The sequence below is a fragment of the Agrilus planipennis genome, unplaced genomic scaffold (assembly GCF_000699045.2).
Source record: "Agrilus planipennis isolate EAB-ADULT unplaced genomic scaffold, Apla_2.0 scaffold11, whole genome shotgun sequence".
NCBI lineage: Eukaryota > Metazoa > Arthropoda > Insecta > Coleoptera > Buprestidae > Agrilus > Agrilus planipennis.
In genome coordinates, this window is record NW_020440736.1 from 776117 (window position 1) to 798104 (window position 21988).

Sequence of the window (21988 nt, forward strand, 5' to 3'; positions counted from 1 at the left end):
TTAATTAATTAATTTATATGAATAATTAATTATTAAATAGCAAAATATCTACAGCAGATAAAAGGTAAGCGAAATAAATATGCTTTTAAAACAATACTCACCACCCTCGTCTGTCATCACAAGTACTGTAGATGCTGGTCCAAACCCTTCAGGGTTGAAAACTGCTACAGAAACCAAATATTGCGTGTATGTTTCGAGGTTTTCAATAACGTGGCTCTGAAATAAAGTTAATTAAATTAATTTATTTCAATATAAATATACGTATTATAGAATATAATACCTTTACATCCGGATCGCGTATATAAATTTCCGAAGCGTTATGTTCTTTTTTTCGTTGCTTGTATGTTATGCGATACCCCATAAATTCTCCATTAATTGTATCCAAATCGGGGGGCCTCCAACTCACATGAATTGCAGAAGACGAGGTATTATGCGCTGTTATGATTGTGGGATTTCCCGAAGGGACTGCAAGATGGCTACTGTAGTTTTATGATTTTTTTTTCTGGATCACAAACAGAATTGATTAAATGTTGGCTTACTTTCTCGGAGGGTGATAATATAATAGGATTCTTGGCTAGGGTCACTTCTACCCATTTCATTTACTGCAATTACTTTGAAACTGTACACACTATACGGCTTTAAACCCGTCATTTTGTAATTTGTTCTATTATCGGGGGTAATATTGCCGTTATCATTCCATTCACCTTTCTCCCCAACTCTATAAGAAAATGAAAAATTCATCGAAAACTACCCTAAATTATCGTAAACTTAATTTCAAATAATCGTAAATTAATCACGCATGTTAGGCATTAATTTTTGATTTTTTGGAGTCAGTGGTCATTCATTCGTTTTTCAATTGAATGTACCGGAGAATTGGGAACGAATTAAGAAGGTGATTGCAGATTTTCGTAATTAGCTGAAAAAATTTAATTGAAAAAAACGTGTTTTTAATTTTTTCAACTACGGTTTGTTTAGATTAAAAAATAACCATTCGTACGTGAATGTTGAAGCCATTAAAATTTCTGATACTTTTCTTTGGTAATTGTTATAATAGGATAAGAATAAAACTTATACACGAAGAGGTGGAAAAGCCAAAAATTTTTTTTTTCTGAAATTTCAATTTGTATCTCGAAATTTCGACTTTCAACTGGAAATTCCGAGTTAAAATGTATTTTCAACGTAGTGTATTCAGTTCCACCAGTGTTGTGATAAATGCTTTCTGCGTTTCAGTTGGCTTAGGTTAGGTTAGGATTGGGTGTAAACCAAAGAAAGTGCACGGCTATGATAACACTCACTTCGTTTGCTGTACTACCTACAATAGTCTTACGATCGTAACCAATCAAATAAAAACATTATCTTCGATTAGGTTACAATCATGAGGTTACGGTTGGTAAAGAAAATACGACCGAACTTGCTTGAAGTTAATTTGGGATTGGGTTAAGTTAGGTTATATTGTGATTTAGTGAAGATCTCAAAGTTACAAGTTGCAATTTAGAATTACAGCTGGAAATTTCGAGTTCCAAATCGATGGATCCAAACAATAGTTCCGATTGTAATAATTTGCGAACGTTTTCGATATTATTTGACTTAAAAACAAATTTCGATCATACGCGTAACTAGTACCTATATAAACATATAAAAAATAGATGTGTTAGTTAGGTAACTCCATATTGCTTCTATTAACCCCCCGGAGAGTTTGTAATTCACCAAGAGGATTTTAGGTAATGAATTAATAGTTGTTGTAGTAAAGTTTATATTTTAATTCTGTGGCATTCTCTGCCCTTTTGGTTTGAGTTATGTTAATTGTTTCCATTTACCTCGCGTTGTTTTACCCTTATTGTTTTTTTTGTGGAAATGTTATTTTATTAGTATTTACCTAATAAGAATGACATAGTAGAGAACATTACTGAAGTGCACATCTGATGGCGCTGCCCAGGATAAATTTACATATCGTGATGTAAAACCCATCACTAAGGGCCTACCAGGAGGATCTGGCCTGTCTGTACATAAAAAAATGCATAACATTAGAATACTTTAGCAATAAGAAATAAGGTTTAGTTATTGATTAATTAAAGGGAACATAATTAAATAACCTTGTACAATAAGTTGAAGGACACCATCCGGTCTTGGTCGGTTGTTAACTAAACATATATAATTTCCAGTATCTTGGGCAATTATTGGTTTAAAATTAAGGGCATGGGTCTTTGATTGTAACGATATTCTGTGTTGCTTATAAGCTACGATTGTGTTACCCTTAGCGTATTCAATTATCTTAATGTTTTGTGTCTTGGTAAAAAAGCGCCATTCAAGTTCCGTAACAAGTGAATATTCTGTTGTTCCTGTACATGGAAAACTTGTGTTGTCGCCTGCTTGAACTACATAACTTTCAATCGGCACATCCGTTAAATCTAAAAGGAATAATTAATTATTACATACAGGAAACTTTAAAAGATGTAGAATAAGTTGGAAATGTTCCTACGTTTATATGATCATAAAGTGGTACCTACATGTTTTGTCAATATTAAGTTTCAATCAAATTAATTTACACAAACAGGATCGGTGGAAGGTAATTCGGGGGTAGGAATTGTGAAAAGTGTAGAAAGTTATTTACAAAAAAGCGATAGAATAGTTACAATTAGCTTAACTTCCCATGCGTCAAAAATCTTAACTAGAATTTTACAGAGGAGGAAGGAGAAAAGGGCGGAAGAACTATTACGGTAAGATCAATATGGATTTAGAAGAAATAGAATTGAGAAAACGACAAAGAAAAGAAAGAGTGCGTACATTGGATTTGTAGATTTAGAAAAACCTTTTGACAATTTTAAACGGGACAAGATGTTAAATATACTTAAAAATGTAGGGATATGTTACAAAGATAGGAGAGTGATACTTAGTTTGTATAGAGAGCAACAAACAGTTATAGAGCTGGGGTTGCAACGTAGAGAAGTAAATATTAGGAAGGGAGTCAGACAGGGATGCACACTGTCACTGCTACTTTTTAATATATACATCGAAGATGCGATCAACATCATTAAAGACAGTACAACTGTAGTGATAGATATACAGGGGCAAAATACGTATTAGTATGCTTAGATTTGTATATGATATTGCAGTATTAGCATCTAGCAAGGAGGAGTTAGAGATAGCTTTAAATAAAATAGATACGATACTGGTAAAACAGTATTGTATGAAAATAAATAAAAGTAAAACAAAAATACTGGTATGCAAGGGAAGAAAAAGTAGGGAAAGAGCGAATATAAAGATAGGAAACGAAAAATTAGAAGAAGTGGCTGATTTTAGGTATCTAGGAAGTCATAAGTCAGGACGAAAGGAATATAAAGCAGAGGATAGCGCAGGGTCGCCATCAATAAACAGAAGCCACTTCTATGTTCGCAAACGGTTAATTTAGAAATTCGAAAAAGGTTGTTAAAGGTGTATGTTTGGAGCGCGGCGCTGCACGGGTGCGAAACATGGTCAGTGGGCGCAGCGCAAAAGAAAAGATTAGAACCGTTCGAAAAATGGTGTTACAGGGGAATGATGAGGATACTGTGGATAGAGAAGGTTAGAAATGAAGAGGTATTAGAAAGAATTGGTGAACAGAGAACTCTAAGAAATAGGTGAGATAGGTTGGTAGGACACCTTCTCGTGCATGAAGGTCCAGTTAGAGAAATATTAGAGGCAGAAGCGGGAGTTAGGAGGGGTAGAGGTAGACCTAGATTGGATTATTGTTCGCAAATAGTTAAGGATGCGGTTTGTTCTCGTTTTAGGGAAATGCGAAGATTAGCTGATAGGAAAAGAGTCGAGGTGCGTGTCCAACCAGTCTTAGGACTGACGACCTTATGATGATGAAATAAATAGTTTAATAATAATTTAATAGGTACTAGATTTACAGTCGAACTTCTGTAATTCAAATGTTTATAATTTGAAAGTCTCGAATGTGTTCTTTTCACCCTTCACATACATACGTATTGTTTTACATTTTTCCAAATTAACCCTTCAAATCGAATTTGTCCATTTCTCTAACCCGAAATTTTTCATGAAAATGAGTCGATATTTCAGTGCATGTTTTACTTTATAAATTGGCTAATTTGAATTTCTATTAATTTTCTTCGGAAAAATCAGCCGTTGGAGTTTTTAAGCGGAACTAGTATTTTCATTATTAGGTATATTATGGAAAACAGTAAAAAAGGCGATCAGGTTTCACAACATTTTTTTATAACTGCCGATAATGTTTCTGTATCTTCATAATCGTTTTAATTTCGGCATTAATACGAGAATTTACAATAAAAATTAACTAAACCCTTGTAATTAGTAACTAAATACCTTTCAAACAGCTCCAAATAAAAAAAGATAAGATGTTACTTTTCTAACAAAAAAAATTTTCTAATTTTCTTTGTGGATATTATTAGAATTGAAATAGGTTACTGTTTATATATTATAATTATAAATTGTAGCTTAATTGTAAAATGAATTGACCCTTACTGGGTCGTCATGGAAAGAATATAATTTAAAGGTGAAAATTCATCAGTCTACTTCAGTGAGTCGAGAATTATAGCTTTTGTTTTAAGTTGTCTTGGCGTCTTTACCAAAAGTTTTAATAAAATTTTTTCAATAATTGCTATTCTTGTGTATTTGTGATAGCTTACAATTTTTTTTTAAACGTTGAAAAAAGGCTTCTGTAGTCGTTAAATAATATTTTTTGGATTATTTCTATTTAATAATTCTTAATTAAAATCATTTTCCTTAGCAACTTAGCATCATGTGGAAATTCATTGAGAAAGTTTGATCAAACGTGTATAAGGCGCGTGAAGCTATAGCATAACATAATTAACATTTGACATCATGTACTTAAGTAACTGAAATTTATTTACGATTGCAAATGTAGTCATGGATTTCCTTTTATGTGTAATATTAAAAATTAATGCAATTAAACATTTAATGAAAAACTTGATAAATTTAAGAGTGAGAATTCTTCGCAATGCAAGAACAGCAAAAAGTTTTCTTGAATAGAAAGGAATTTTAATGAAGAAGGAACAGAGTTAATTTAATTTTCTTAAAGGTGTGAATAAGGATTTTGGAAAGTCCTTTTTTTTATATTATCCATCTGTTAACAACATCGTACATGCAAATAGTAAATTATTTTTTTACTTTAATAATAGTTAGTTTTTGAACTAACAATAAGAGTACATAATTTGTTTACGCTACAATTTTTATTGTTTTTAATGATAAACAATTAGTCAGTTTTTTGTTGATGTAAAGATATTTACTTTATTCGTGATTTTTTTTTGTTTCAGTTTAGTGTAGTGTTGTGCTAAGTGAAAGTGGTCGTAAGAAAAATTTAAGTAGGAATTCTTACCAATGTTTGAAAGGAAAATGTTTGCTGAAGATGTCGAAAATATTATCGAAGCTACAACCATATCCAAGCACCACCACATTATAACCTAACAGAGGGTGAGTAAAATCTAATATTTTATAAATAACAGTCGCACTTTACACGAAGAAAATAATACTGTCACTGATAAACAATTCATTTACAAATAATATTGTTCGACCCCTACCAAACAGGCTTACCGATTTCACAAAAGATAGTAAATTGCACAGCCTGAGGTACTTTCTACCCCTGATCATATGCCCTTCTTGCGATCGTTTAAGCTTGCGCTTCAATGAAATTTGCGCCGCGCATCCACCAACTTGTTCTATTTTCTTTTTGTTCTTTAATATTTTCTTTTAACAGTTAGATTAGGAGGCGACTTTGCAATTCACTAAGCCGGAATTAATTATTAAAAGCTTTATTTAAAATTTATTAGAGCGCCAGACGTTTTTTAATATATAATTATCTCTTTTACTGAATAATCCTTTAATAAATAAATAATTCTATCATATTCTTGCAAAAATTTCTACTATCGTGCTAATATTTGATGAACAACAGTTTCATGTAATTTATTGTAATTTCGACTTACAATGCTATCTTCAGAAGAAGAACTAAATATCAGTTTGCAATATATTATGCAAAACAGCAAAAAAGCGGCTAATAGGTTAAGATTATAGTGTTATGAAAGGAAAAGACAACACAGACGAAGTATTTATATATTGTTTGATATCTTTGATCTGATTTTATTGTACGGCTTTGATAAGTAAGGAAAATTGGAAGAACAAGAGGTTAGAGATCGTATGTTTAGGTTAGTTAATTATATATACGGGATGGGGAAAGTCCCGGAGGACTATAAACCGAACGTGATAGTAGCCGTCTCTAAAAAAAAGAGGCGCAGATAGATGCAAGACATTTATAACAACTAGCCTAACTTCCTATGCGTCATAAATCTTAACTAGAATCGTACAGAGAAGGGTGGAAAAAAGGGCGGAAGAACTGTTACGGGAAGACCAATTTGGCTTTACGGATAACAACCGAGAAAACGGTAGAAAAAGGAAAGAGCGCGTACATATTTGGATTAGTAGATTTAGAAAAAGTTTTTAGCAATGTTAAATGGGACAAGATGTTAAATATACTTAAAAATGTTCAGGATAGGAAAAGGTTGCATGAGGTACGTGTCCAACTAGTTTTAAGACTGACGACCTTATGACTCTTATTGAAATATTTGGAAAATAAAATTATGAAGTTTTGATTACATAAATATATATATATATTTCTGATATACATATAATATCAGTTGCTTACATGTAATAACATTTTATAACTAACAAAAATTAACGAACTATTTTGTCTATATATACTGTATTTATTTTCTATCTTCTGGACTGTAAATCCCACCGCCCAGAGTAGACGATTCCAACTCGTTACTACTCTGAAAATAGAAAATAATTATTTATTAGATATTTAAAAGACGGGAATATATCAAATCTTACACTGTCTTTATTAATTGTCGGATAAGTGGGGATGTCACATGGGAAACATTCCATATAAGAAACCCCTGTGTTGGTGGCTGTACATTCGCAGATTTGACATTTGGCAGGATGGCCACTTTGCGCTACTCTTTTAGCAAAAACTCTGGCAAACCTTTTAGACGCTTGCGTTTGATTTGATTCCAGTTTTTTCGCGCTAAATATAGAACCTATCAAAGTAATATTTCGAATGAGAAAAAAAATTGAATAGAAAAGCGCTTTAATTTCATTTCGTTATTACCATTAGTCTCTAGTGCCAAAGGCATACAGATTCCCAACGTAGCCTTTGGCATTTTAATTTTCTTCCTTAAATCAGCATCTCCATTAAACTTCTTGACGCCTTTTTCGGTATAAGATAAAGTACGGTCGATACCTAGGAATAATGTTTAATTCATAATACCATGAATATTACATTGAAAATTAAAACTAGAAACTTGAAATGAAAATTGTTACCGAAAATTGATATGTTGTAACGGGGCTTTCGTAATTGAAATTCGTCGTCCATTAATATATGCAAGGTAATGTCATTTTCAAGCAGCACTTGGTTCATAAGTCCGTAATCAAACTGAAATTAAAGGCAGTAAATAATTAATCTTTCAATTTATGTGTACATGTCGAGCATGTTGAAATTTCGTAATCAATATTAACTGAAGAACCGAAGAAAAACATATTTTTTGAATTATTATAACGTGGTATCTAATATGATGCTCAAATATGTCAGTAATCACAACAAAATGGGCTTTGGAAGTTTAAAGTGATCGTATTTGATGACGCAATAACTAAGCCCACAATGATCACAGACGCGGTAGGCTGTCTCATTTACCTACTTTTCAAACATCATCAAGTGTTGAAATTTCGTAATCAGTATGAATTGAAGAACCCCAAACGTTTAGAAAAACTTATTTTTTAAATGATCATAACGTGGTAGATAATATGGCGTTCAACTATGTCGGTAACCACATTGTAAACAGAAAGAACGTTGAGAGCTCTAAGTGATCGTAATTGATGGTACAGTAATTAAGCTCACAACGGTCACAGACATGGTGGGCTGTCTCAAAGGCCTACAATCTATTCTAGCGCATAGCCAGAGGGTATGGCGACATGCGTTCTTTATACATCATCAAGTGTTAAAATTTCGTAATCAGTATTAACTGAAGAACCCCAAAGGTTCAGAAAAACTTATTTTCTGAATGATCATAACGTGGTAGATAATATGGCGTAGAAATATGTCAGCAAGCACATTGTAAACAGTGAACGTTGGGAGCTCGAAGTGATCGTAATTGATGGTACAGTAATTAAGCCCACAACGGTCACAGACATGGTGGGCTGTCTCAAAGGCCTACAATCTATTCTAACGCATAGCCAGAGGGTATTGCGACATGCGTTCTTTATACATCATCAAATGTTAAAATTTCGTAATCAGTATTAACTGAAGAATCCTAATGGTTGAAAAAAACTTATTTTTTGAATGATCATAACGTAGTGGCTAATATGATGCTCAAACATGTTAGTAGCCACATTGTAAACAGTATGAACTTTGGGAACTCGAAGTGGTCCCAAAGGATAACACAATTCTTAAGCCCACAACGATTGCAGACGTTGTGTTGTCAGACTAACTAAAGTTAGTCAAAACTTTAGTATAATGTACTCCTAATGGATAATTCTGGAGGGTGGACTATTCCACCGACCTACGCTGTAGTGCAAAGCTGAATTATAGAGCAGGAGGCGATCTTCGTGCAACATCAGGTGTGTTGAAATTTTTAAATCAGTTTTAACTAAAAAATCCTACAGGTTAAGAAAAACTTATTTATTGAATAGTAATTACGTGGTAGTTTTTGTGTTACGGAATTTTTAAAAATTCAACTTGATTTCGTTTTTGCGTTTCATATCAGCCCATTTGCGTGAAAAGGAAAGAAAATATTGATACGTACCTTAAGGCTGTAATCTAAATAATCAGAACAAGGAATCAGGATGAACGTTTTCGATACACCTGGTCTAAATAGTAATTTTGTTGAAAATGCCAAAGCCTCAAAAGTATCTGGGACTCCATTTTCTGGAAACATAAAAAATAATAAATAGTGAAACTGATAACGATAGGTTTTTATTTGTCATTAGCATACCTTGAGGAATTTCGTTGAAATAGTTTACAATCATTTTGGCGCTGGTGAAAACGTTACCATTTGAAAACACCGCACGTGGTTTCTCATAAATTTGATCTCCACCGAACAGAACAAGAGCGTATCTAAAATTAAATAATCCAATTGTTATTGAGTTTTTACTTTTATAATAATTCATCTTTTTGTAACCTATTGTTTGTTATGTTCTTCTCTTTTAGTTCTTTATCGATTAATTCGACAAGGACGTCTATGTTTCTGTTGTTTCTAATATTTTTGTTGCACTCTTTAACTTCGACAATGAATACCAAGTCAACCGAAAGATTGGTTGATTTCTGCTGGAATGTAACAAAATCACCTTCTTTTATGCTAGTTCCATTCTGGAGTTCGCATCTTGAAAAAGAAAAAAAAAATCATAAGGATCGCTGTTGTTAATAATTGTTCCAGTGTTTATATCCTTACTTAACACAGATCTCGGGTTCTCTTAGGGGTGTATTTTCTATAGCACAGAGGTTCATATATGCGATAGCTACTGTGCATGCATCCTGTTCGGTTTCGCTCTTCAAGCATATATTCCAAAACGGCTCAATGGAAACCCTTGAAAAACATGGAGAAAAGGGAGACACTTTACTAGTGAATAGAATTTCACACATGGTCGCTATTTCTTCGGTTGCTGACGGCTGGGGAATGTTGGAACTTATTTTTACATCTTTTTCACCTGAAGAGCATTTTTTATTTAACGACCAACTTTGTGCTGCTTCGCTGGCATTAATTAATTTCATTCTTTGACCATGTGACGAAAGCAAATCGTCGGACGGTTCGTTATTGATGGTACCCCAAAGTCCAGCGGTTCTTCCAAAGTACCATCCTAAACATTGAACGTCAATTAAGCATTTATAAACCTTGTTTATGAAGAAAATTTACCCGACATCTCGAAAATACACGTAAAGAATTTCGTGTTGCACCTTAGAGAAAAATCGGCTTCTCTTTCAACAATTATTATATCGGATTCATAATAAACAACGGCATGTTCCACTTGAAAAGGTAAACGTACAGGGATTGGTAATGACTTATCATCTTCATAACGAATGACCTGTGTACATAGGCAAAAAAGAAAATAATAGTGATGTTTGTTAGCACATATGTATGTAAACCATTTACCTTATTAAATATATTGATATGTATTACGGATTTATTCAAAATAACCATTATTTCGTATGGATCTATGATGTTAATATCATCTTTGTACGAAATAACCAACGATAAATTACGATCTAGAAAGTCCGAGACCAAAAGGTGACTGCATGAACTACTGTAATTGTAGAAAACTCTATCGAAAGTGATAAAAAATGGATTTCTCCCAGCTAACATCGCTTGAGCTAAAAATTTACCTTCGTTAGTAATTTTAATAAAGAATTAGTACGTAATACGTAGTCAAACTGTAAAGACGGTGAATTTTGATATCTGGGAAACCAGATAACTCAAAATCGAAAAAGGGATAGAAAAATAAAACAAATAATAGCGCAAGGTTTTCAGCATGACAGTGGTTACTGTGGGAAAGAAACAGTTATAGGGCGGATGCTAAAAACACAGGTTGGAAATGTGTAGAACAGAGGGAAAAGGATAGAATTAGGACACGAAGGGCTAATTAGAGACAAATTAGAAGTAGAAATAGGAGTCAGAATAGGCCGATTATGATTTACATTAGATGATTGTTTGTAAATAGTTAAATTAGGTCAGGCGAATATTTGCTAGGATAGTTGATAGGAGTGAAGGTTACATTAGTATTGGCAAATTCCTGCAAGTGACAAGTAGATGGGATTTTTATATTCCTAAAAGATTCCTTACACTATTGTTCAGCCCCTAATTCCCCTAATTTAAAACAAACCAATTTGAAGTTGTTTAGGTTCTGAATTAAAAATATTTCAAAATTTGCCCTCCTATTGGGGAAGGTTGGGTGTTGGGATTCGTTTCAGCAAGTATATATTTAAACGGACCTTGTTGGAGCATACGTAATCCTAAAATGTAGCATCGTACTACAGATGGCGTTTACCGCGTCATTTGTGGTATTTTCTAAAACGCGCTATTAAGACAGCAGGTAAAGGTTGATCTGCATTCTGTCGGCAGTGTTGCCAATTCGAGGGATTTATCCCGATTCGAGGGATTTTTGACGTTCTCGAGGGATAAAGGGATTTTTCCTTTTTTGCGGGATTTTTTGTAATTTGCCATTTTCTGGTTGGTTTTGTTTGATTTTGTTGACCTCATATTATATTATGAAGGCGCTCATTTTTCTAATTGTAAACGTAAAATTTTGTCAGCTATAATCGTTTAATGCTGTACGATGAAACGGTTGATATACGACGGCGACGTGCGTTCAAGCCTACTGGTGCAGCCTGCAGGTACCTGCTTTTTTGAATTGTATATTGTTTTCGTATCATTGTATGGTCTTCAGCAAACATCTTGAAAGTGACCAGTCAACAGATCAGAAACAGGTGTTAAAACTAATAGAAATAAATGTTTGAATTGGTGTATTGTTCCAAAATCCGAACATCTAAACATCTAAACCCCCAAGGCCTGGTTTTGTCTGCATTTTTGGGAAACGAGATAACTACATACAATAAAATTATCGGTATTATACTATCGACACGAAAAGTTGTCCATGTTTACAAAAATATTGCATATTTTTTCTTCGGATAAACGATTAAATTAACGAATTAAAAAATAATAATAGTAATAAGTTGGAGGGATTTTTAGAGAAAATATGGGATTTTTTGGACCTGTGCGTGGGATTTTTTCCTGTAGCAGGTTGGCAACAGTGTCTGTCGGAGCTATCTGCGGCGCGCTGATGAGATCCAGAAAGATCGAAATCGCGATCCGCGTCTGGCAGTTTCGACAGAATACAGACCACTTCGAATTATTTTATTCGATTATGGTAACGTGCCTATCACGTTGAGGTTAGCTACGCCGGGATTCGTTTCAGCAAGTAGGTAGATATCCATAAATTTAAATGGACCTTGTTGGAGCATACGTAATCCTAAAATGTACCATCGTACTACAGATGGCGTTTACCGCGTCGTTTGTGGTATTTTCTAAAACGCGCTGTTAAGACAGCAGGTAAAGGTTGGTCTGTGTTCTGTCGGAGCTGCCTGCGCCACGCTGATGAGATCCAAAAAGATTGAAATCGCGATCCGCGTCTGGCAGTTTCGACAGAACTTCGAATTATTTTATTTTATTTTTTATTGGCTGTAATGTATTCGACTTAAATAATTACACAATACCAATTGGAGAGCGAAACATTAGAATATTGTTAATACGAAATTACCTGAACAAGTTAATATTCATTCGCTTTCAATACGCTTCACCGGAGAAAAATTATTGTTAATAATAGTTTTTTTTTTCTTAATAGAATGTAGAATGACATCTTCTCTTTCGACTATCCTGTTTCTCGCGCTTGCTAGATTCACTTACCTTTGAAAGGTGGTAGCCAGTTTGATGGATCGGTATACTGTTGGAGATTATAATAAAAGCTCCAAAATGTTATTCTGGATGCCATGAAATATTGTCGTATTTCATGCAGCATCTTGTATTCTGGAATTTCCTAGAAGAAAAGCAAGTAATGTTACTTTCGTCTTTAGTTTCCAATAACATAAATATTTTATTTTGCACTTACATGAAATTTTGGAGCTTCGTTGAAGGCGTGCCAAGAAATTGGCAGTTTTTGTTCATAATACATGACTCCATCCTTGGGCTCAAATACGAACAACGTTTTGGCTTCTCTATATCTAAAAACACAAAAAAATATATACAAAATATCGATAGGAATTAGCTCTACAACAGGTTTGTCTGAAGAATATAATCATTATGCTTACTTGCTTTCTGCTTGTAGAGCAGTTTGTGTAATATCAGTTAACTTAATATGAAGTTGCGTGATAAATACTCGAATTTTGTTATCCACATCAAAATAATCCCAAAACCATTTTATCTGATTCGATAAATCGTTCACTTTCGTCAAGAGCATCTTAATGGATGGCAATTTGCTCAGTTCTTTCACTTCATCGACTATTTCTATTGTAACATTCTGCAATTCTTTGCTAAAAGGGACCAATTCAAAGTACCTTTCTCTTAAGAAATTATATCCCACTTTTGAATATTCTATTATCTTCCATATGGTTTCATTTCCCGTCATATCCCGGTAAAATTTATCCAGATCCTGCGTAAAATGAGTGAACTTCGAGAAATACAGCGACTGTATCAGTTCGTTCTTTCTCAGGTAAAGAAAATCTGAAAAAAAAAAGAATAATATTAGCATACGATAAATACAGCTAGGTACGTTAATCCAATTTGTACCTCCCGACAAACTACGTGCATTCGTATTGGGATCCGTCAAATGGGCATACACCATCTGGTGGCAAAATTTATAACTCGAATGAGGGAAAAATTTACATAGGAACTGTGCACAAAAATTGTTTATTAAAATAATAAAACACGTTAAAAAAGTAAAAAATTTTTTGATAATGGAGTCGACGAAGTTTTCTTCTAAAGTTAAATCAAATAAAAAGTTCATATGTTCAGTGAAAAGCTGCAATAGCACTTCAGACATAGATCTTCACTCTTCACCTACATTAACTACTTTCCAATAAAAACTAACCGTTTTATATATGTAAAAAATATATTCGGAAAATTAGAGAAAAAAGTAAACTGATAGAAGCTTGGATGAAAGCAGTAGGTATCAAAGAAGTGAATTCAAGAATAAAAATTTGTTCACGTCATTTTAATGCACATGATTATATTTCAGTTTTTACCATCAGCCATAACCTTAATATTTAAAACTAAAATCATACTAAAATTATAAAGTGAGAAATTATTTATTCCTGTGTAATTGATTTAACACAATTCTAATGATACGATATATGTATTTTGAGGTTAAGAACCTACCTGCTGCAATATAACAAAGTTGCAATAATGTGTTTGCAACGTTCTCTTAAATCGGCTTTGCACGTGCAAGTCATTGATATGATATTGCTTAAATCACCCAGAATCACCTCACCAATTATATAACGTGAATCACTTTTTAAATCCGAAGTTTGTAAAAAGTAGGCAGTAAACATGACGGAATTTGAAGGCTAGCTTCCGGATTTGTTATTTCCGAATTTTATAATGTGATTAACATTAAAAACACGCTCACCTTCAACGAAATTTCCTTTCCGAGGCTTTGTGTGAGCCCAATCACGTATTGTGTCAATACTTATCATTTTATCGTAATTTAAAAACTTGAAAATTGCACGGTACACTATAGGAACTACGATAAATTTTCCCTAATCGGCGCCATGTTTTTAGGCTCCTCCCATTTGACGGATACCAATAGTAATATCCCAATTTATATGAATTTGTACCGTAATAATTCGATTTACGTATTTGTATAATAAGTACCTCCCGAGTCGCAACTTACGTTAACCCGAGTTACGTGGATTCGCATAATAATATTCTAATTTATATGTATTTCTACTATAATAATCCGATTTACGTACTTGTACAATAAGTACCTCCCGACTTACGTGAATTCCCACAGAAATATTCCAATTTACATGGATTTGTACTATAATAGTCCAATTTACGTATTCGTAAAATAAATACCTCTCGACTTACGTTAACCCGACCTATGTGCATTCGCAAAGTAACACCCGAGTTTCTCATTTCGGTATCAAACCCTATTAAATAGCCGGGTGAAAAAGTTTATCGTAAATTGTAAGTTTGTGGGTAGTTCGACTTACGTTATGCCTGGAGGTCGTACCGTTGCAGTATTTACTTACCTAAAAATTCTTTACTGGCATTCCATACCATTGTTTCAAGGTAATGGACAATTTGTATGAATGTTGGTTCAATCGCGGCCAAAGTTTTGTGCCAATTATCGAGAAGGATGGCGTATGTCTTGTTCCAAAGGTTTTCCATATACCTTATGAAAGTAACATGCATATCCTTTATGAAATTGTCGTATTTCTCCACGAGTTTCTTTAACGCCTCCGATAAATGTTGAGCCGAATCGCCTTGAAGTAGTCCATTGAAGAAGTCGGCTGTGCTTTTATAATAGTATTTTATCTGCAACAAGAAGAAAGAAAAAAGCGAAGCGTTACTAAGAGGTAAAAACAAATATTGTTGAAAGCTTCACCCTTTCGATAACCCAATGTATTCCTTTCTGTATCTTTTTTCCCGACTCTCCCATTATTTCCCAGATTTCACTGACAAAAGCTGGCAGAGATTCTAAATGGGATCTGATAGATAATTCATCTACGGCGTAAACAGCAAATCTGACGACGTCTCGAATGTAAAATTCGTTGGCATAATACGACTTATTCATATAATCTTGTAGCTTTTTGAAATCGTCTTCGACTACTTTAAGCTCTCTGAAAATCATCAAACATATTTATTAAAAACAAATATTGATAGGTACAATTTAACAGATTAATAGTACTAAAGGTTTAAAGAACATTGATTTTATTATTAAATACATTAAATTTATCATAAATTTGTCACGGGAGGCTTTTTTGTAAGAATTAGTCTGGACTCATAAATGTCTTAGCACATCAAGATTTTTAAATATTGAAAAATATATCGAAAATGATTGCCCTGTTTGTGTACATCATGCAAGTTAAATTATCATTGTTGGCATTTTATCAATCAATTTCTTACATTTTAAATGACCTGTAACTAATTTTTTTTTTCATCCTCCAAGTATTATTTAGGATCTTGATGAGGGGTAGTCAGAGACATAATAAAAGCAGAAACAAAGAGGAGTAGAAGTACCTAGATACAAATTAAGTAACTGTTTGCAGTTAGTTGAACAAATTTTGTTTAGAAAATTTTAAGTACGGCGATTTCAGCAGGCGAGTCGTTCAGTGACCGATCGGAACAACGTACATCTCGGCAAACACGCAAATGTTCCTGCGTTTATACGCGCGGTGCATCGGTCCGGCTATGCGCGGTGCATCGGTCCGGCTATGCGCGGTGCAACGATTGAAAAGTTCGATTCCGACGATTCGACCCGCTCGGCATATACGGCGATTCGACCGATCGTCGTTTGCGCGGTGCAATAGTCGGGATTTCGCGCGGTGCAACGGTTCGAACGTTGAGTCCAACAATTTTGTCGACGAACAGGCCTTGGCTTGTACATTCGTCGGACTAAATAAGGGATGTTGCATTTAAGATAATACATACAGTATAAATAGTAAATTTGACGACGTCACGTATGTAAAATTTGTTAGCATAATACGACTTATACATATAATCTTATAGCATCTTAAAATTGTCTTCGACAACTTTATTAATAACAAATAGTAATAGGTACAATTTGGTAGATGAATAAATAGTATTAAAGGATTAAAAGAAAAGGTAAAGGTCTAGATTATGGGTGGGGGATCGAAAGAGGAGGTCTCCCCAACCACTGTACCATAAAAAGTTCGTGGCGGTTTCACCCCCATAAAAAGTTATAGGGGTTTAAAGTTAATAAATATGCCAATTTTTATACATTTTTAGGCATGTAAATATGTATATAGACATTCTTAAACAATATTCAAAGGTAAAACTAATGAAAAATACATAAAAATATTGAGAAAGTTATATAAAACATTATATAAATGTCTTTATCAATAGGGTAGGTTAGGTTATCGGGTTTTGTTCAAATGACCACCCTCGTTCGATCCCCCACCTCCACCCGCTTGAAATTTTTTTTTATTGAATTTTATTTGAATTATAGTGGGAGAGACCTCTTTCTTTCTTCCTCCTTCGGGGGTGGGGGGCATCATCTAGACATTTACCGAAATTATTTATGAATGCAGTTGTTTTGCATTAGGGTGTCTTCTTCTGGTAAACGACAGATAANGAACACAGACCAACTTTTACCTGCTGTCTTAACAGTGCGTTTCAGAAAATACTACAAACGGCACAGTGAACGCCATCTGTAGCACGATGCTACATTTTAGGATTACGTATTTTTCAATCGGTCCACTTGTGTGGATATCTACTTGCTGAAAACGAATCCTGGCGTAGCCAACCTCAACGTGATACAACGTTAGCTTAATCGAATAAAATAATTCGAAGTGGTCTGTACGTAATCCTAAAATGTAGCATCGTGCTACAGATGGCGTTCACTGTGCCGTTTGTAGTATTTTCTGAAATATACTAATGGTCCTTACTTCTAAGTTACAAACGAAATATATAACATCAAATATAGTATATCTGTACTTTATGCATGCATCAAACCTAAACAGCAGTTGTTTTTGAAAAATAAAAAACTTTTAATTCTGGTTTTTTATTACGGGAATTGATCTTAAATAATTGATTAAGCAACGATTCGCCGACAATATCTCGACTTCTTCAAGTTTAAAGTAACAGTTTCTTTTCTCACCTTGATGTCCTGCTTCAATTCGGGTCTCCATTGCAAGCTGGATACTATTAGTCGAGAATGGTTCAGTCTTAGGTAATATGCTACATCTGAAACGGAGATGTCTTCGTATTCACGCCAAATATCAAAAACAGCACTTCTTGCATCCGGTATGTAACCGTACCCTCGCAGACACTGGCTTCCGTCTAACAAAGAAAATCGTTTTTTTGCACTTTCGTATTACATAAACCAATTAAATATTTACCTTCTGTTAAATTCAATACGATTTCGATTACTTTTTCTCTGAAGTCGAGATAGAAAGTACCGTTGGAGTTGACATCTTCACCGTGCAAGGCTGTTAAATTTGCTGTGTAAACCGGAAATCCTCCCACGTATTTCCCCCAAAAGTAGAGCAGTTCTCTTAATGTTTTTCTCTAAAAATTATTGTCACTGTCAGAATGTGTATCACGGTGTCTACCTCTGTCATAATAAGCGCCCTAAAAATATTTTTATCAACGTGGCCTTTGTAATTAAAAAGAAAAACGTTGATCAGGCCCCTCGGCCTACTCGAATACGTCAAAATTTAATGAAAAATTCTGATTAAAGGATAACATCCTGGATATCTAAAGTTAGCGCGTTAGTTAGTTCTGTCCTTCGATTAGACTTGTATTATAAGAAGAGATAGATATCTACGATTAGATTACAATACAAAAACGATTTTTCTGTCATTTTAATTCGCCTATTTCTTTTAAAGCACTTAGTATATATCGGATTAAATTTTGCATAACCCTAGTTTTTAATTTTAAAACGTTAAACCGATCGACTTTACAGTATTTCACGTATTTTTTTGGCGTTTTTTAATTCACTGATGGATAAACATTATTATATATACTTTTAATTCGATTTCTTTTCCGTCCCAGTCGAAGGTTGCGAATGTTTCGGCGGTCTGTAGGGGTAAATATGTTCTCTCGTAGGTAGCAAAATGCGACGTATGATACCATCGTGGCTTCCAAAGTAAATCTCCGTTGGCATTTAAGTGTAAATTCGTAGCAGGGTGGTTGCTCCATATTTTGTACGTATAATTTATTATTTTCGGATCGAAATTTCGTTCGAGTAAATGGCCAAACTTCAGATCGTGGGAGTTGTCTAGGGAATACGTCGCTGCTATGTCTATTTCCAGGAGTTTTCTTGAAGATGAACGGAAGTCTCCAATTATGGAAACATTCTGTAAACAAAGACTTTGTGGAGGTTGTGGTGGTGCGCAAATTGTAAAATGATTAAAAACTATATAAAACACGTATAGTCCTTTATATTTTAAAAATTATACTAATGTAAATATATTTTAGAAAAAACTACAAATGGCGCAGTAAACGCCATCTGTAGGACGATGCTACATTTTAGGATTACGTATGCTCTGTTAAGACAGCAGGTAAAAGTTGGTCTGTGTTCTGTCGGAGCTGCCTGCGACGCGCTGATGAGATCCAAGTAGATCGAAATCGCTATCCGCGTCTGGCAGTTTCGACAGAATATAGACCACTTCGAATTGTTTTAGTAAATATATTTATTCGTAAGTACCTTTTCCAAAGATGGATGTCGAAGTTCTAATTCGAATGTGTGCCGTTTCGGATGGTCATTTTTGTTCCTTTCCCATTTGACAGCTGCTTCAAGGTTTCTGGTTTTGTTTTCCCATCGCAATGACGTTTCAGAAATGAAATTGTTATTTGTGAGATTATATTCTAAGAAAGCCGTAAAGTTTCTTAAAGGATATGAAAGGTTCAATTCGATTTTTTTGGCTTCTTCGGTTTCATCCTAGAATAATTTTTAATATTGAGTAACCTATTACCTGTTGGTTTATTTATGCTGAATGTTTTCACAAATTTATTACAGGTCGATATAACAAATACAAATACAAATAATTGTTTACTCGTGTTTTGTTTTCAATGAGCAAATCGTATCCAATCCAAACGGTCGGTTCTAATTCAAGTTTAGAGCGTTGCTTAAGTTTTTGATCCCTTATGTCGTAATCTGTCCAAAACTTCACGGTACGATTTAAATTGATTGCCATTATGGATATATTTTGGCCAGTTTCGGTATTAAGAACTACTAAATCTCCTGTTACGTTGAACCCGGTTTTATTATAGAGATGATAAATTTCGATGCGTTTAGAATTCTGAAAAATCAAAGAAATTTTCCTCAGAAAATCGTTATCAACAAAAATTTATATTTGCGCACCTTATCTATACGATTAGACTCCTTCGTCAATTTGTCGTTAAAAGTTTGGTAACCCCTGACAAATATAAGGCCCAAAGGTAACCATTTATTCTTTAGCTCAATATTGATCCTGTCTTTGTCTATATTATTTTTTGATTGAGAAACACAATTGTATTTTCCATCAATAATTTTGCTGTTGTTGTAAATGACAGTTGCAGTACCACTACTAATTTTAGCCATTTCCTGATAATTATTAAATAATATTTTAATAAGGACAATTATAAAAGTATAAATCTCATAATGTTACTTTGTATGAATAATCAACCCTTCCAACGTGCTTTGTGGACAACGGCACCACCACCAAAATTACACCGTTTGCGTGATTAGCAGATGGTGAAACACTTTTCTCGATGTTGCATTTTGAATCTATAAAGGCTTTGTTTTTGGGCCAAAATACTTCCAAATATCGGTTATATACTTTGCTGATAACAAGAAATATAATAAATTAAAACAATAAATAATACAATATACAAACAATAAAAACAAACAATTCATTTTAACTCTTTCATAATAAATGTAGAATGAAGATTTTTAATTAGTTTGATAATTTTTTTGTAAAAATTAATTTCTCTGCAAGATCCTCTTGGGAGGCAGTGATGAGTAAAGGATCGAAAATAATTATCCTTAGTGTGCACCAGTACCAAACAAGCTAAATTAGTATTTTTCGAATTTTTAATTCAAATATATCAAAATCTTATGTTTTAATTGTCCTTTAATCAATTTTTCTGCATTCCCCAAATATTTTTTAGGACCTCCCTGAGAGGTAGTTAAGGACATAATAGAAGCAAAACAAAAAGGAGTAGAATTAGACCTAAATTAAATTACTATTTACAGTTAGCTGTAAAAATTTTATTCAGAAAACGTCAAGTGCGGCGATTTCGGCGAGCGAGCCGTTCAGTGACCGATCGGAACAGCGTACAGCGCGGCAAGCTCGCAAATGCTCCTACAATAGACTTGAGATGATGGTCTCGGCACCACACGGCCGTGCGCGGTGCAACGTTTGGAATGATCGAGTCCGACGATTTCGATCCGCTCGGCAGGTATGCCGATTCGATCGACCGTCGTTTGCGCGGTGCAACGGTCGGAATTTCGCGCGGTGCAACGGTTGGAAAGTCCGAGTCCGACGATTTCGTGAACGATCAGGCTCGCTCGGTATGTACATTCGTCGGACTAAATATAGGATATTGCATTTAAAATAATAAAACTGAATACTGAAAATAGTTTTTTATGCGTAAAAACATACTTAATTATTTTACCCCCCAAGTATTTTATAGTATCTCCCTGAGGGAATGAGAATCGTTGTTTTATGTACAAACGGCATATATTTTATATTGCATACCTGGAAGATTGGAAATTGAAGCGACTGCCTATATGCGTCAGTCCTTTAAATGGCGATGTCACATTAAGGGTGCCGTTCATGTTTTTCATGCTTTTAAAATCAACCAAAGCTTTACCCACTTGACGACTTGCAGGGGAAAATGCATAAAATCTAAAATGTAACGTAAGAATCGACGAAAGTTAAATACACTATTTAATTAGTCACTTACGAAAGATTGTGATAACCACTTAATCCCCTGTAAGTGAAGTTTGTGATAACCGTTTCTTCATTATCATAATAAGGGCTGTAAAGTTTATAATGAAAGTCCATAGCGTCATCATTTAGGCCCATAGCCAAGTGATTTTTGATACGTTTCTTCTCCCATTCAACATCCACCATCCCGTTTATTTTACTTTTATCTCCGTAGGAAATCTGAAAGAGATCGTTTAATAGTTTTTCTTTTCATTTTCCTATCGTCTTTCGCTGTTAAGTTTGTTTACCGTTCCAGTGCTTCCGTAATTTTTATTTGTGTACGTGGTTTTATAATTTCCGTGGTATTGAAAATTTCCTGCTTCAAATGCACTGTCGTACCCAGCAATCAAGGAATGCGTATCAATTTGTGGCGGTGGCAGTTTTAAATAAGCCGAGAAATCCAATTTCTTCTTTGAGAGTGCACGTAACGTTAAATTTGTGAATGTTCTGCATCAAAGAACATAACAGGTAAATGTAAGGAAAGGAAATGCATCGGTTAGTAAAAAGTGTCTTTCTATCTATTTTCTAAGTAGTATCGCGATTTATTTATCTCACAAACACAAAATAGATATTATTTTTAATAAATGAGAACCTATACGCAGGACATGAGTTAGGAGATATATTAGAGAAGAAAGATAGTGTAATGGACGAGCTATAATGAGAGAAGAGTTCGATGTAGCATTAAAAAACTTAAAGAATAAGGCGCTAGGCGTATATGGGATACAGGGGGAAATTCTAAAACAAGCAGGACAAGGT

General features: G+C 34.1%; 3 protein-coding genes across 4 annotated transcripts in view; 1 reads left to right on the forward strand and 2 right to left on the reverse strand.

The window, feature by feature from the left end:
• Positions 1-5450, reverse strand: part of LOC108733759 (protein sidekick-2-like) — a 6403-nt gene extending 953 nt beyond the window's left edge. Inside the window, exons 1-6 of one of the 2 annotated variants that reach the window (XM_025979811.1) lie at positions 5357-5450; positions 2094-2408; positions 1877-2000; positions 540-718; positions 281-465; positions 102-216 (exon numbers count right to left, since the gene is read on the reverse strand). In XM_025979811.1, the coding sequence (XP_025835596.1) occupies positions 102-216; positions 281-465; positions 540-718; positions 1877-2000; positions 2094-2408; positions 5357-5435 (997 nt within the window). In that variant the 5' untranslated portion in view covers positions 5436-5450. Of the gene's footprint in view, positions 1-43; positions 217-280; positions 466-539; positions 719-1876; positions 2001-2093; positions 2409-5356 lie in introns of those variants that run through there. The other variant, XM_025979810.1, reaches the window with a different exon arrangement.
• Positions 1-21988, forward strand: part of LOC108733766 (rho GTPase-activating protein conundrum) — a 63565-nt gene that overhangs the window by 2142 nt on the left and 39435 nt on the right. The window contains exon 2 of the mRNA XM_025979806.1: positions 5295-5451. The gene's annotated coding sequence lies outside the window, so the exon portion shown is untranslated. The remainder of the gene's footprint in view (positions 1-5294; positions 5452-21988) is intronic.
• Positions 6620-21988, reverse strand: part of LOC108733760 — a 49655-nt gene continuing 34286 nt past the window's right edge. The window contains exons 37-62 of the mRNA XM_025979858.1: positions 21481-21679; positions 21210-21412; positions 21002-21151; positions 19910-20084; positions 19624-19845; positions 19316-19561; positions 18967-19200; positions 18284-18616; positions 17657-17825; positions 17370-17597; positions 17327-17336; positions 15181-15415; positions 14825-15110; positions 12884-13295; positions 12685-12796; positions 12483-12612; positions 10176-10393; positions 9939-10107; positions 9477-9882; positions 9207-9407; positions 9021-9142; positions 8832-8953; positions 7354-7465; positions 7142-7273; positions 6865-7070; positions 6620-6803 (exon numbers count right to left, since the gene is read on the reverse strand). Of these exons, the coding sequence (XP_025835643.1) occupies positions 6738-6803; positions 6865-7070; positions 7142-7273; positions 7354-7465; positions 8832-8953; positions 9021-9142; positions 9207-9407; positions 9477-9882; positions 9939-10107; positions 10176-10393; positions 12483-12612; positions 12685-12796; positions 12884-13295; positions 14825-15110; positions 15181-15415; positions 17327-17336; positions 17370-17597; positions 17657-17825; positions 18284-18616; positions 18967-19200; positions 19316-19561; positions 19624-19845; positions 19910-20084; positions 21002-21151; positions 21210-21412; positions 21481-21679 (5098 nt within the window). The 3' untranslated portion in view covers positions 6620-6737. The remainder of the gene's footprint in view (positions 6804-6864; positions 7071-7141; positions 7274-7353; positions 7466-8831; positions 8954-9020; positions 9143-9206; positions 9408-9476; positions 9883-9938; positions 10108-10175; positions 10394-12482; positions 12613-12684; positions 12797-12883; positions 13296-14824; positions 15111-15180; positions 15416-17326; positions 17337-17369; positions 17598-17656; positions 17826-18283; positions 18617-18966; positions 19201-19315; positions 19562-19623; positions 19846-19909; positions 20085-21001; positions 21152-21209; positions 21413-21480; positions 21680-21988) is intronic.